Source organism: Manihot esculenta, chromosome 15, assembly GCF_001659605.2.
Source record: "Manihot esculenta cultivar AM560-2 chromosome 15, M.esculenta_v8, whole genome shotgun sequence".
Taxonomy (NCBI): Eukaryota; Viridiplantae; Streptophyta; class Magnoliopsida; order Malpighiales; family Euphorbiaceae; genus Manihot; species Manihot esculenta.
The window spans coordinates 11,161,841-11,173,729 of NC_035175.2; the positions used below are offsets into that span (position 1 = coordinate 11,161,841).

General features: G+C 32.9%; 2 protein-coding genes across 3 annotated transcripts; one reads left to right on the forward strand and one right to left on the reverse strand.

Moving 5' to 3' along the window:
* Positions 1–1,407: 1,407 nt before the first annotated feature.
* On the forward strand, positions 1,408–8,177 carry LOC110602624 (RNA demethylase ALKBH10B). 2 transcript variants are annotated; one of them, XM_021740191.2, is made up of 8 exons: positions 1,408–2,813; positions 3,762–3,878; positions 4,015–4,112; positions 4,240–4,357; positions 6,267–6,386; positions 6,534–6,646; positions 6,735–6,889; positions 7,102–8,177. In XM_021740191.2, exons 1-8 carry the CDS (start codon positions 2,183–2,185, stop codon positions 7,823–7,825), a joined length of 2,076 nt encoding a protein of 691 aa, XP_021595883.1. In that variant the 5' UTR covers positions 1,408–2,182; the 3' UTR covers positions 7,826–8,177. The 2 variants fall into 2 exon arrangements, with proteins under 2 accessions (XP_021595883.1, XP_021595884.1); XM_021740192.2 differs by having other exon boundaries at positions 1,409–2,813; positions 6,270–6,386.
* Positions 8,178–8,305: 128 nt separating this feature from the next.
* Positions 8,306–11,189, reverse strand: LOC110602625 (purple acid phosphatase 3). Its single transcript, XM_021740193.2, has 7 exons — positions 10,850–11,189; positions 9,592–9,748; positions 9,394–9,501; positions 9,190–9,317; positions 8,976–9,104; positions 8,831–8,898; positions 8,306–8,751 (listed from the first exon to the last, which is right to left on the reverse strand). The coding sequence occupies exons 1-7, from the start codon at positions 11,054–11,056 to the stop codon at positions 8,538–8,540; spliced, it is 1,011 nt and encodes a 336-aa protein (XP_021595885.1). The 5' UTR covers positions 11,057–11,189; the 3' UTR covers positions 8,306–8,537.
* Between the last annotated feature and the right edge of the window lie 700 nt (positions 11,190–11,889).

Sequence of the window (11,889 nt, forward strand, 5' to 3'; positions counted from 1 at the left end):
TGTAAATTTTTTTTAATTGCTTTTACAATTACAATATTTGAAGATCCTTTAAGTTTATGAATTTCAGCCTTTTTTAGTTTGCAGTGCTTTTAGAAAAAAAGAACGACAAATAAAAGTTTCTTCACTGAATTCGAATTCAGATAATTTCATATTGAGTCTAAGATTTTTTTTAAATTTATACTATTTTATTTAATATTATTAGGCCTAGAGGCCTATCATATTTGCAGTGGATCTTGGAACTTGTAATACATACTTCAGTCAATAAAATCCCTTATTTTTCCCAAAAAGTCCCCATCCATAGTATGATTTTTCCAAAGAGAAATTAATAGTTAGAAAATGAAAAAAAAAAAAAAAACTTTGGATAAATATATATACGGTTATTATACATAAGAAACGCTTCGTAAGTAGTGTCAGTGGGCCACTTTAGATGGACCGACTGCTGACACATTGCAGAGTTGGATTTGGAAGGGAAATTTTAGCTTAACGAAAAAAAAAACATGGAAGGTGTGTTTAATTCCACGATTTTAATTTTAATAACTTGAATTAAATTATTTAAACTAATTACTCACGATTCCTGGATGATGTAATTCGGTTATATATAATAAATAATTAGTAAATATTTTTTTATATATTTAAAAATGATAAATTACAAAAAAGATATAATTATTAACAAGCTTATTTTATATTTTATAAATTTATTAAAATGTTATAAATCTTTGATTTTGTTAAACACTTTCATCTCTTTATTCATTTAGGTATTGGTTTTATTAAGCTTTGATTTCTTTTAATAATAATAGAAAAAGAAACAACCTTCTAAAAAAAGAAAATTTTAATTTATTTTTTAAAAATAGATAGACGAAAATGTTAATACTTATAAAGTTTAAGGATTAAATATTAAATTATTTGCAAATTAACTAATAAAACATACTGAAATATATTTAGCATACATGGATGGAAGAACTAAAATCTTTTATAAAATAAAAAATTATCATGTTTTAATCAAAATTTATAAATATAAAAATTAACTTATTAATAATTATAATATTCATAAAAAATTTAAAAAATCTATAATTAAAAAGTTGTATTAATTTAAAAAATACAATAATTTAATTAATTATTTTTTTTAAAACTCACAAAAATAAAAAAAAAAATAAAATACAAAATTCAATTACAAAAACTCTATTTTTAGGAGTTGTAAAAAAAAGCCCAAAAGTTGAAAGCTCACATGTCCAACTAAAAAGGGAAATTAGTAACTAGCAACTCATTTTTTGTAGCAACCAAACCCTAAACAAGGAAAACTAATCCAAACTATGAACAACTAAAATGACCATATTACCCTCACAATCCCTAGAGTTAAGAGTCTTCCTTGCCCTGGTCCAATTCACACTTGTAATAAGTGTTGGTCAGCTCCCTAAACTTAAAACCAGCTTAGAGATAGAGAGAGAAAATCACAGATAGTCAGATTCATAGAAAACAAAGAAAAGAAAGAAAATAAGGAAAGAAAGTTTTGTTTTTTTTTTTCTCAGCCACCATTTAAGACTATATATAGAATACATATACATACATATGCACACTCACATGATGCGTACTCTATAAGCAAAATTTCCCCACCTTCACCTTTGCTGTATACTCACACGTTCATGCCTCATTGCTCAAACCCTAGATCTTATACTGTTCTTTTCTTTATATTTTTCTTGTTTTTCTTTTCTCTTTTTTGTTTGCTTTTAAACTATACCCATTTGCAGATAAATTCATACTTAACACTCTTTGTTGTTTTTAATTCTCCGTATTCCCGTTCTTAGATCTGCTCAATTATCCCTTTCTTTTAAGCATTTCCTCTTAGTTAGTTACAATTCCCCACCTCCTGAATTATATTTAATGTTATAGTAAGAGAGAGAGTTCTGGATCGGTGCAGGACTAAATACCCACTTCGTATTAACCTTAATTTACTTTCTTTTTGTTGTGAATTTAGTGATGCTTGTTGCCAATTTTGTAGAGAATGTTCTGTGATTCTGAAGGTTTTTTTTTTTTTTTTTGAGTTGAGATTTTAGTGATTGAATTCCACGTGATCCGCTTAAATTGATACGAGATTTTACATTTTTGTTTGGTAGATTAGATCTGGGGTTTTTGTTCTGATGCTTTATATGTGGTAGTATTGGATTTTTAGTTACTTGGTTATCAAATGGCAATGCCAACGGGAAATGTGGTCATATCTGATAAAATGCAGTTTCCCGTTGCTGGCGGTGGTAGTGGTGGCGGAGTTGGGACTGAGATCCACCAGCAGCATCACCATCGCCACCAGTGGTTCCCCATGGATGAGCGTGACGGGTTTATCTCGTGGCTGAGGGGGGAGTTTGCGGCCGCCAACGCTATCATTGACTCCATTTGCCACCACTTGCGCTCTGTTGGGGAACCCGGTGAGTATGACTTAGTTATTGGGTGTATACAGCAGAGGAGGTGCAATTGGAACCCTGTGCTGCATATGCAGCAGTATTTCTCGGTGGGGGAGGTGATTGTTGCGTTGCAGCAGGTTGCACTAAGGAAGCAACAGCAGCAGCAACAGAGATATTACTATGATCAGGCGAAAGTTGGGGGGAAGGAGTTTAAGAGATCGTGGAATGCTGGGTTTAACAAAGGACAGAAAGGTGGTGGTGAGGTGGTGAAAGAAGCTGTTAATTCCAGTGTCGAAAGTCATAGTTTTGATTGGAATTCTTCAGGGAATGGAGGGAGTGAGAAATTCGAGGAAATCAAATCAAGTGGTGATGGTGGAAAAGTGGAGGATAAGAGTCTAGCACTTGGTGAGGATAAGAAAGGTAAGTCGTGGGTTTTACATTTAATATATGACTAGTCTAATTAATATTAGAATACTGATATTTCAGGAATTAGTTTATTATTATCCATTGGAGTTTGTGATTGAAAGGGATTTGATTTTGATGTTCATGTTATCATATGGATTTGCCACATATGAATATTTCTTACAGGGTATATCAATGAATGAAGGAAGCTTCTTACTGTGTTGATCTTGATTCAGGCATATTAAGGAGGCTAATAAGGAAACTGTTTCATTATATCTGGAATTTCGGATTGCTTCTCTTAATTGGGCGTATCTATCCAATTATATTTTTTAACACATTCTCTTCTTCTATTTATTTTCCCTTTTTTTAAGACTAATACAGATTTTCTTTTCTGCCACAACTTATATCAACTATAACACGCTCCTTTTTTTGGGGTGCGTTCTGACCATGGAGGCAATGTAGGTGTAATAACAAAGACGTTTTACATCTTAGCAGCTTGTTAGATTTGTACACTTGTACTGCCTATTAATATGTTAGTTGATTTTCTTCCTGTTTATATTGCCAAACAGTTGGGCACTGTCTGTGCAGAATGACAAGTCCTAGGGTCAGGATGCATTTCTAGGAAGTGAATAACTGTTAAAACTAAGAATGTTACTATGTTAGATGCTATGTTTTTTCCCCTTCTCTCCTATTTTTCTCTTCATTTTGCTTGTGAACAAGATTGACTTCTAATGTTTCCCCCATGTTTGTGAAGTGAAAATAGTCTGTCTTTTGATTTGAGATTTGATTCTCTTAATCTTTTTTGTTTTCCTGTAGAAAAAGCTATATATTTTGCCTTATTAACATCATACAAAAATGAAATTAAGTCTAAGTTTCACAATATGAAAGATACAAAATCAGCCGAAGCTATACCTAATACCTTGTATTGAAGACTTCTTTTGACTTGGATGTTCATTCTGGGAGCAGATGCTGTTGCAAAGCCACATATAGATAACCACTTGAAGGGTTCAGAAAATTCAGAAGGAACCTTGTCTGAGAATGATGCTGAGTCTGAGGCTGTGGATGAGCAATCCAGCTCTAAAGGTTACAAACTACCTTTTGAACATGTATACATTAATTTTCTTGGCTAAAGTATTTTAAAACTTCTTGTCCTTTTTTTTTTAAAAAAAAAAATTAGCATGTTATTTTGTTATTTAGTTGTCTTTTGATATTCTACCAGAGAATGATGAAAGGTCCAGCCAGAATAACGGTGTGAAGCGGAGTCTCCCTATCACTCCAAAAACATTTGTTGGTTCAGAGATAGTTGATGGAAAGATGGTAACACTTATATGTGCTTTTTCTTAGTAGATTTTTTTTGGGGATATCCTGAATAGATTCATATTCTCTTGGATCACTACAATCTCTCTCCTTCTTCTGCTCTACGATTTGCTTATCTGTGGTCTAGGCTAATGTGGTTGATGGGCTCAAATTATATGAACACTTGCTTGATAATGTGGAAGTTTCAGAGCTTGTTTCGTTGGTTAATGATTTGAGAGCTTCAGGTAGAAGAGGACAATTTCAAGGTAAGGATATATCCTTCTTTTAATTAGAAGTCACTATAGTCAGTAATTTCTAATTATGCCATCCTTATACCCTTCCATATTGTCCATCATTTCATGATTACAGTTTTCTTGTTGTCTGGGGAAATTGAAGGTGCTTTCTTAGAATATTCATGATCATGCTATATGCATAAGTAGTGGTAATAGTAAGTGTTGCTAGAAACAAGTGCATGTAACTTCCATGGGGTGTGTCAACTATGTATTCTGATGTACACTGGCTTTCTTGATGTTTCAAGCGGTTTAGTGGCTGATTAATATAGTAAAGTTGTGAGAGATGTTTATCTATTCTTTTTAATTACAGATCTTGTATGTGTGAAAGACAAAGAATTTAGGTGTTTAGAGTGTGCAGTATCTGCAAGATGTTATTGCTTGAAAGCCTAACTTCTGAATTGGAAGACACTGGTGTCTGATTAACCTCCCTTCTGTTTAGGATGGCCACTGGGCTGGTCCAGCGGTTTCAATTTAAGGTTCATGGGACTGGAATGACCAAGGGTCCCCTTTGATTCCTGTTTTGATCAAAGACACGGTTGAAACTTTTTTTTTTCAAATTTTTAAAGGAGAAATGCTTTTTTACCTGGAACAGGACCAGTCTGAATTGAACAGTTGTGGTCCATTTTGAAGATAGATCTTGATCAGTTTCACTCTAGTTTTGGTTCCAGGTTGGACTGGCCTAGTTCCTCACTGGACTATGGCCGGGTCTACTCCTGGATATGACTGCTGTTCCAGTCCTATAAGTACTAACTTGGTCATGTGAAAAGCCAATTTCTTTTTATCAATAGAAATAATAAAAACAGCTTATGTTTAAAGCTGGAATTTTTCAACATCCATTTTACTATTTGCTCACCTCCATTCTACTGTCTGGATTCATTTTAATGCATTATTTATGTAGTGTCTATCATTTTCGTTTGGGTAGAATGCTGAGTAAATTATAGTAAGAGTAAATTTCTAGATTTTTTTTTTCAATTTTATAGGAAAAAAAACTGCTTCCCTGGAACTGGACTGGTCTGGATCAGATGGTTATGGTCTGGTTAAAGACTGGTTTTGGTCAGTTTGAGTTTAGTTTGGTTCTGGGTCGGACTGGTCCGGCTCCTAACTGGACTGTGGCTGGGTCTAGTTAATACTACCTGTTCCAACTCTACAAGTACTCTACCATTTGCACATGTGAAAAGCTAATTTCTTTGTCATAAATGATATAGCTTATATTTAAAGCTGGATTTATAAACCATCCATTTTACTATTTGTTCACCTCCATTCTACTGTCTGTACGTCAAGGTTACGATTCAATTTAATGCATTATTTATGTGGTTCCTATTAGTTTTTGTTTGTGTAGAATGCTAAGCAAATCATAGTTAAGAGTAATTTTTCTAGAGTGCTTCTGCACTCAATTAAAGGAAAAGAAATTGTCTGATTTTATGGGAGTGCAGTAATTTTAAGTAGGCAACAGACATGGTTATAAGGCATATTAGAGATTGTTAAATGCATTTTGCAGTTTCTAATTTCTGTCAAAATTTGTATTATTCAGTCTCGTTTAAAGAAAGTCATTCAGGCCCATGTATTGATATATTCTTTAGGTGTCTTCTGATGTCTGCAGAAGATGACGTGGAAAAATTGACAATTACATATATTTTTGCCGACGATTACTGTTGTGCTTCTTGTGTCACTATTTCTATAGCTACTAAGACATTTCTGCTTGTGTCTGCAGTATGCATGGAGTGTCTTGAAATGTATAAACTTCTGTGTTAATTAATAATTCCAGCTTAGCAGGAAGCCTTTCCTGTCTGTCTTATATAAATCAAAAGTATCTGCTTTTATTGTAAATATCAACCACCACTAAATTCTTTTCCTTTTTTTTTTTTCTATTTTTGTGGAGAAGCAGGTCATACATATGTGGTCTCCAAGAGACCTATGAAGGGACATGGTAGAGAGATGATTCAATTGGGTCTTCCCATAGCTGATGCACCTGTAGAAGATGATGCTGCTGGAACTTCTAAAGGCATGTTACACCTTACAGGAAACTTCTCATTTTATGTAATTCTGTGAATACAAGATAAAACTTTTGTTTCTCAATATGATGTTGAAGAAATGGTTATTGATGCTTTCTCTTCTTACATCAAATTTGTAATGTTTGAATAAATTTCAGACCGCAGAATAGAATCCATCCCTACCTTGCTGCAAGATGTCATTGATCAATTTGTAAGCAAGCAGATAATTACCGTGAAGCCAGACTCTTGCATAATTGACATATATAATGAGGTTGCTGACTATATTATTCTTTGTGATGATTCAGAATAAATGTTAATAATGTAAGCTAAGCTCATCTTTCGGTGGAAACTTTCTATAGGGGGATCACTCGCAGCCTCATATGTGGCCTCCGTGGTTTGGGAAGCCTATTTCTGTGCTTTTCTTGACAGAATGTGACCTGACTTTCGGGAGAGTAATCACGGCAGACCATCCTGGGGATTACAGAGGGTCTCTCAAGCTGCCTCTTGCACCTGGGTAATCATTCTCTGCATTACTTGGTAGTATAAGTAGTTCATCTATTGATTCTATTCATGCAATTATGTTAAACCTAAAATTGGATGATGTATCATGGTAAGGTGAATATGAACTGTAATATTTCTCTTGAAAATATATTCATCTAGACTACAATTAGAGGTTAAACATGTATTCTTGTTTCCTGATATAGCATTCCTTTGTTCTGACAACAGATCCCTCCTTGTGATGCAAGGCAAATCCACAGATTTTGCTAAACATGCAATTCCTGCAATCCGAAAACAACGCATACTTGTTACCTTCACCAAATCTCAACCCAAAAAATTTGCACAAAGTGATGGCCAACGGCTACCTTCCTCCGCTGGAGCCCCATCTCACCACTGGGGTCCCCCGCCAAGTAGATCACCAAATCACATTCGCCATCCTGTGCCCAAGCATTATCCAGTAATTCCATCATCTGGTGTATTGTCAGCTCCACCCATCAGGCCACAAATTCCCCCTCCAAATGGTGTTCAACCACTCTTTGTCACTGCCCCCGTTGCAGCTCCAATGCCTTTCCCTGCACCAGTTCCTATCCCACCTGTGTCAACTGGATGGCCAGCAGCTCCCCCAAGGCATCCTCCAAATCGTCTTCCTGTCCCTGTCCCTGGCACTGGTGTTTTCCTTCCTCCACCAGGTTCTGGTAACGCATCGTCTCCACAGATATCAGCGGCTACAACTGAAATAAACTTTCCTGCGGAGACATCATCAGTTCTAGATAAGGAAAATGGAATAGGGAAGGCTAATCTTGTTTCTTGTGCTTCTCCAAAAGAGGAATCAGATGGAAAGTCTCAAAGACAAGATTGTAATGGAATTTCAGATGGAAGATCTCTGTCAAAGGAAGAACAACAGCAAAATGCTGATCATACAGTGGTGAACAAGTCAACTGGAACAGTTTAGGGAAAGAGAGAGAGAGAGAGAGAGAGAGAGAGAATGCATTTTGTGAAAAAGGTAGGCTGCGATTGCAATGAGTTTGAAGCAAATGTAAAGAGCGGCAACATCTGAGACATGGACACAGTTGATACTAGCCTAGGAAGGGGGACAAAGGGTAGGAGGAGGAACTTCTCAGTTCTCTTTGCAATCCCTTCTGTTCTCTTTTCCTTTTTCTTTTTGTTGTCTTGTTCTTTCAACTCACACTAGGAGGAAACCTCATCCTTAATTCAACTTTTCTTCGGAAATTTTTGTTATACAAGTAGATCAATATCAGCTTGTTTTCTGGGAATTTTTGTTATACGAGTTTCCAAATCATCAATCCAACTTTCTACTTGCTAGTTTTAGGCTAGCGGCTTTAAGTTGAATACTTCAGCAGTAAATTTATTATTTTGTGTGAAGGCAAATTACTTTATTTCTTTTAATCGGTTTATTCGATGCGAATTCAAATGATAAAAAATAAAAAAGCTACTTTATTTGAAATTTGTTATTAAGTTTAGTTAACTAGCACAATGTTGTTAAATATGCATAAACTACTAATATCAATATTTGTATTTGTACACCAGAAAGCCTATAAGTCTAAACATAGATTCAGCTCTTCTTTTAAAACATCATTACAAATTTCCCATTTTTATTTTGCCAACTTATTGCATACTCCTATTAGTACTTAAATCTGTGATCTCTATGCAGATGAATGACTCTCTTTGGATATGCTCAGTTGATGCAAAACATTGCCAAAGATACCATAGAATGCAAAAAAGGCCTTTGTGTCAGTGATTTGCACTGACATAAAACCTTGGCCATCATAATACAACTTCAATTCCTCTGGATTCCACTTCGCTATATCACCTCTCCAAGCTTTTGAGCCACCTCCACTTGTTAGGAATTGAATTTTGCTGCATTCACAAACAATTAATTTAGTATTTTACATAGTTTTAACTTTTTTAACAAGGAAAAAAAAAAAAGAAATTGTACCTGTCGCTGCTGCTGATGTGTTGCAGGCAGTGATCATGCCCATTTATGTAAGCATCAGCATTATGTTCCTGGAAAAATAATTGATCCTATATGAATAAATTCTATTGGTAATTAATGGGTTGATTAACAATTAAGTTTAATTTACCTGTAGAATTGGCAAAAGCTGCTTTAGAAGCTCTTCTGTGATTCCATGCTGTCCTGCACTAAAGATGGTATGGTGACCAACAACAAATTTCCATTTTGCTGTGGAACTTCCCATTGCTGAATCCAAATCCTATTGGAAATTTATTGAATTAATTCATTTAAGTTTTGGATTTAGTTCAAATTTCTGAAATATTGATTGAATTTTGAAGCATTACCTTCAATAGATTTGCAAGGTAAGTCTCCCTGGGAGATATACCTGTCCAGTCATAGGAATGCTCCCCAGGATTTACGAAGTATTCATGCACAAATGGAGTTGTGTCCACAAAGAAAAAATCAACAATATCTACAGAAAAATTAAATTATTAACATCAATAATTACAAATCTCTCCAGAATTTAAAATATTTATTTATTGGTTTACCTGCATTGACTATAAATGATCTCAAGCAAAGCCATCTGCTATCCTTTTGTGTAAGAATGGGACTCAATTGTGCTTCAACATCACCCCTGTAATCATGGTTTCCAAGAACTGCCAGAAAATAAGAAAAAAAAAAATTAATGAATCCATTGAGACACTGAAAAAAAAAAAGAAATATATTAAATTTGATGGAGAACATACCACTGTACCATTGCTTTTGCAAGCTTGGAGCAGTGTAGATATCAACAAATGACTCATAAAATGCAGGATCATCCAATCCTGCTAAACCATCTTCATAGAAATTATCTCCAGTGGATACCACAAAATCTATGTCCAGTTCCTCTCCGGTTATTCCCATCTGAAAATCATTTTAGCAATTACAACATTAAAAAAAAAAAAAAAGTAAATTTAGGCTGTGGTTGTTTCATGAAAATTATTTTATAAAAATATATTTTTTATATTTTTTGAAGTTTGAATATTCAGAAAAATTGATAAATAAAAAATAAATTTCTGGGTATAAAAAAAATTAAGTTATTTTTAAGGAAAATAACTTTATTTTTTAATTTTGACAAATTTATTAATTCCACCATATGTAAATTTGTCAATATCTTTATAATTTAATATTAAAATCAGATAATAAAAAATAAATCACTTTTGAAAAATCTTTCTATAAAAATATTTTCATTTTTATTTTTATTTTTTTAAAGAAAGGTCGTATTGAAAAGCAATAAGTTTGATTGGAATGGAACTAGATAGCGTATAGGAAAGCATAACCTCTTGCTCTCTTCTTAGGGTCAAGAGAATAAATTTCAAAGAAATAATCAAGAAGAAAAAAATGGTTAATGACTGTTTGAGATGTTAATTTTCTACATATAAATATGAAGAAGAAGCAATTCCATTCCATTTTCAAAAAAAAAAAAAAAAAAAATCCAGTTCCAATTGGACAAACTCATATGATTCGGACAAGGTGGCTTGTCGGTTAATAGAATTTGATGGGGATATATACTATTTACCACTAATTATTTAAGAGGATCTTTTTGGAATATGCCATTGTATCCATTAACATCATAATTATCAAATTCAAAAATGGAGACAGCTTTAATAGAAATCTTTCCCAAAAAAGTCTAAATTATATATATAATTTTAATCTATCCACATTTTAAATAATTTCCATACAAAGCAAAAAGGATAAATCAGAACTTAAGCCTTAAGAAAAATGAGTTATCATTTTCTTTTCTTCATTACAAATGAAAATATAGGAAAAGAAATCTTATTATTTTTGAGATTTCTAAAAAATTTGTGTTTCTCTTATCCATAAGTTACATATGTGATTGAAATTGTCTTCTGCAACTAACAATAAACTTCAAAAAAGCAGAGGAAAATTTATATAACACAGATGAAAAAAGAGAGGAAAATGAAATATATATTATATGAAGAAAAAGAAAAAGTAGAGGAGGACCTGTAGAGCAACATGTGATTGGTTGTAAAGTCCTGTTCTTCCCCAGTCGCCGATGACCAAGAAGCTGAGAGAACCATCAGGCTTTAATGGCTGCTGGAAATGTCGAAGCTCTGCCAAAGAAGAAGAAACGAAGAAGAAACAGATGACGATTATATTGAACGCAGAAGGAAGAGGAAGAATCTTGGATTTGGAAGGTGGAAACGCCATGGTGATAGTTAGGTGAAAAATATGAGATTGGATTTTCTTTAAAGAAAATATATTATATATATATACATTGGAAAGACAGAGTTATTTTTGGTGATCAACCTTTGTAAGGTTGGAGTTGCTTCACCAATACCCTTTAATAGCAAAATTAATGCTAGAGGCTGTGAACAATTTAGCTTGTGCGTAAGAAAAAAATTTACTCAAACAAGTTTAATTATAAATTCCAGAAATTTCATATAATTTTTATATATTAAATATATGGTCAATAAATTAAATTAAAAAAATGAAATATGCATGGATAGGAAGGACATTACCATTTTATTAGATTTCAAAATTCTGCAGTTTTATAAATTTTTAAAAACTAAAATTAATTAATCATAATATTTTGAGATCAAAAAAATAGAATTTACCGTGATATTTTGAGATCAAAAAAATAGAATTTACCGTGATTGTATAAACTTGAATGATGAATAAATTAAATTTGAAAAATGAAATATGAATGCATAGGAAGGACATTATCATTATATTAGATTTCAAAATTCTACAGTTTTATAAATTTTTAAAAACTAAAATTAATTGATTATAATATTTTGAAATTCAGAAAATAGAGTTTACGATGAATGTGTAAACTTGAATGGTGAATAAATTCAATTTAAAAAATGAAATATGAATGCATAGGAAGGACATTACCATTTTATTAGATTTCAAAATTATACAATTTTATAAATTTTTAAAAACTAAAATTAATTGATTATAATGTTTTGAGATCCAGAAAATAGGTTTACAGTAGTTGTGTAAGTTTGAATGGTGAAAAAGACGATTCTTCCCTTTTATCT

Coding starts and splice junctions, on each gene's coding strand:
- LOC110602625 (XM_021740193.2), bottom strand. CDS start 11,056: ATGGCGTTTCCACCTTCCAAATCCAAGATTCTTCCTCTTCCTTCTGCG. Junction 9,105..9,189: donor ACCTTGCAAATCTATTGAAG/GTAATGCTTCAA, acceptor AATTTCCAATAG/GATTTGGATTCAGCAATGGG. Junction 8,752..8,830: donor CACATCAGCAGCAGCGACAG/GTACAATTTCTT, acceptor TTGTGAATGCAG/CAAAATTCAATTCCTAACAA.
- LOC110602624 (XM_021740191.2), top strand. CDS start 2,183: ATGGCAATGCCAACGGGAAATGTGGTCATATCTGATAAAATGCAGTTT. Junction 3,879..4,014: donor TGAGCAATCCAGCTCTAAAG/GTTACAAACTAC, acceptor ATATTCTACCAG/AGAATGATGAAAGGTCCAGC. Junction 6,890..7,101: donor AAGCTGCCTCTTGCACCTGG/GTAATCATTCTC, acceptor TTCTGACAACAG/ATCCCTCCTTGTGATGCAAG.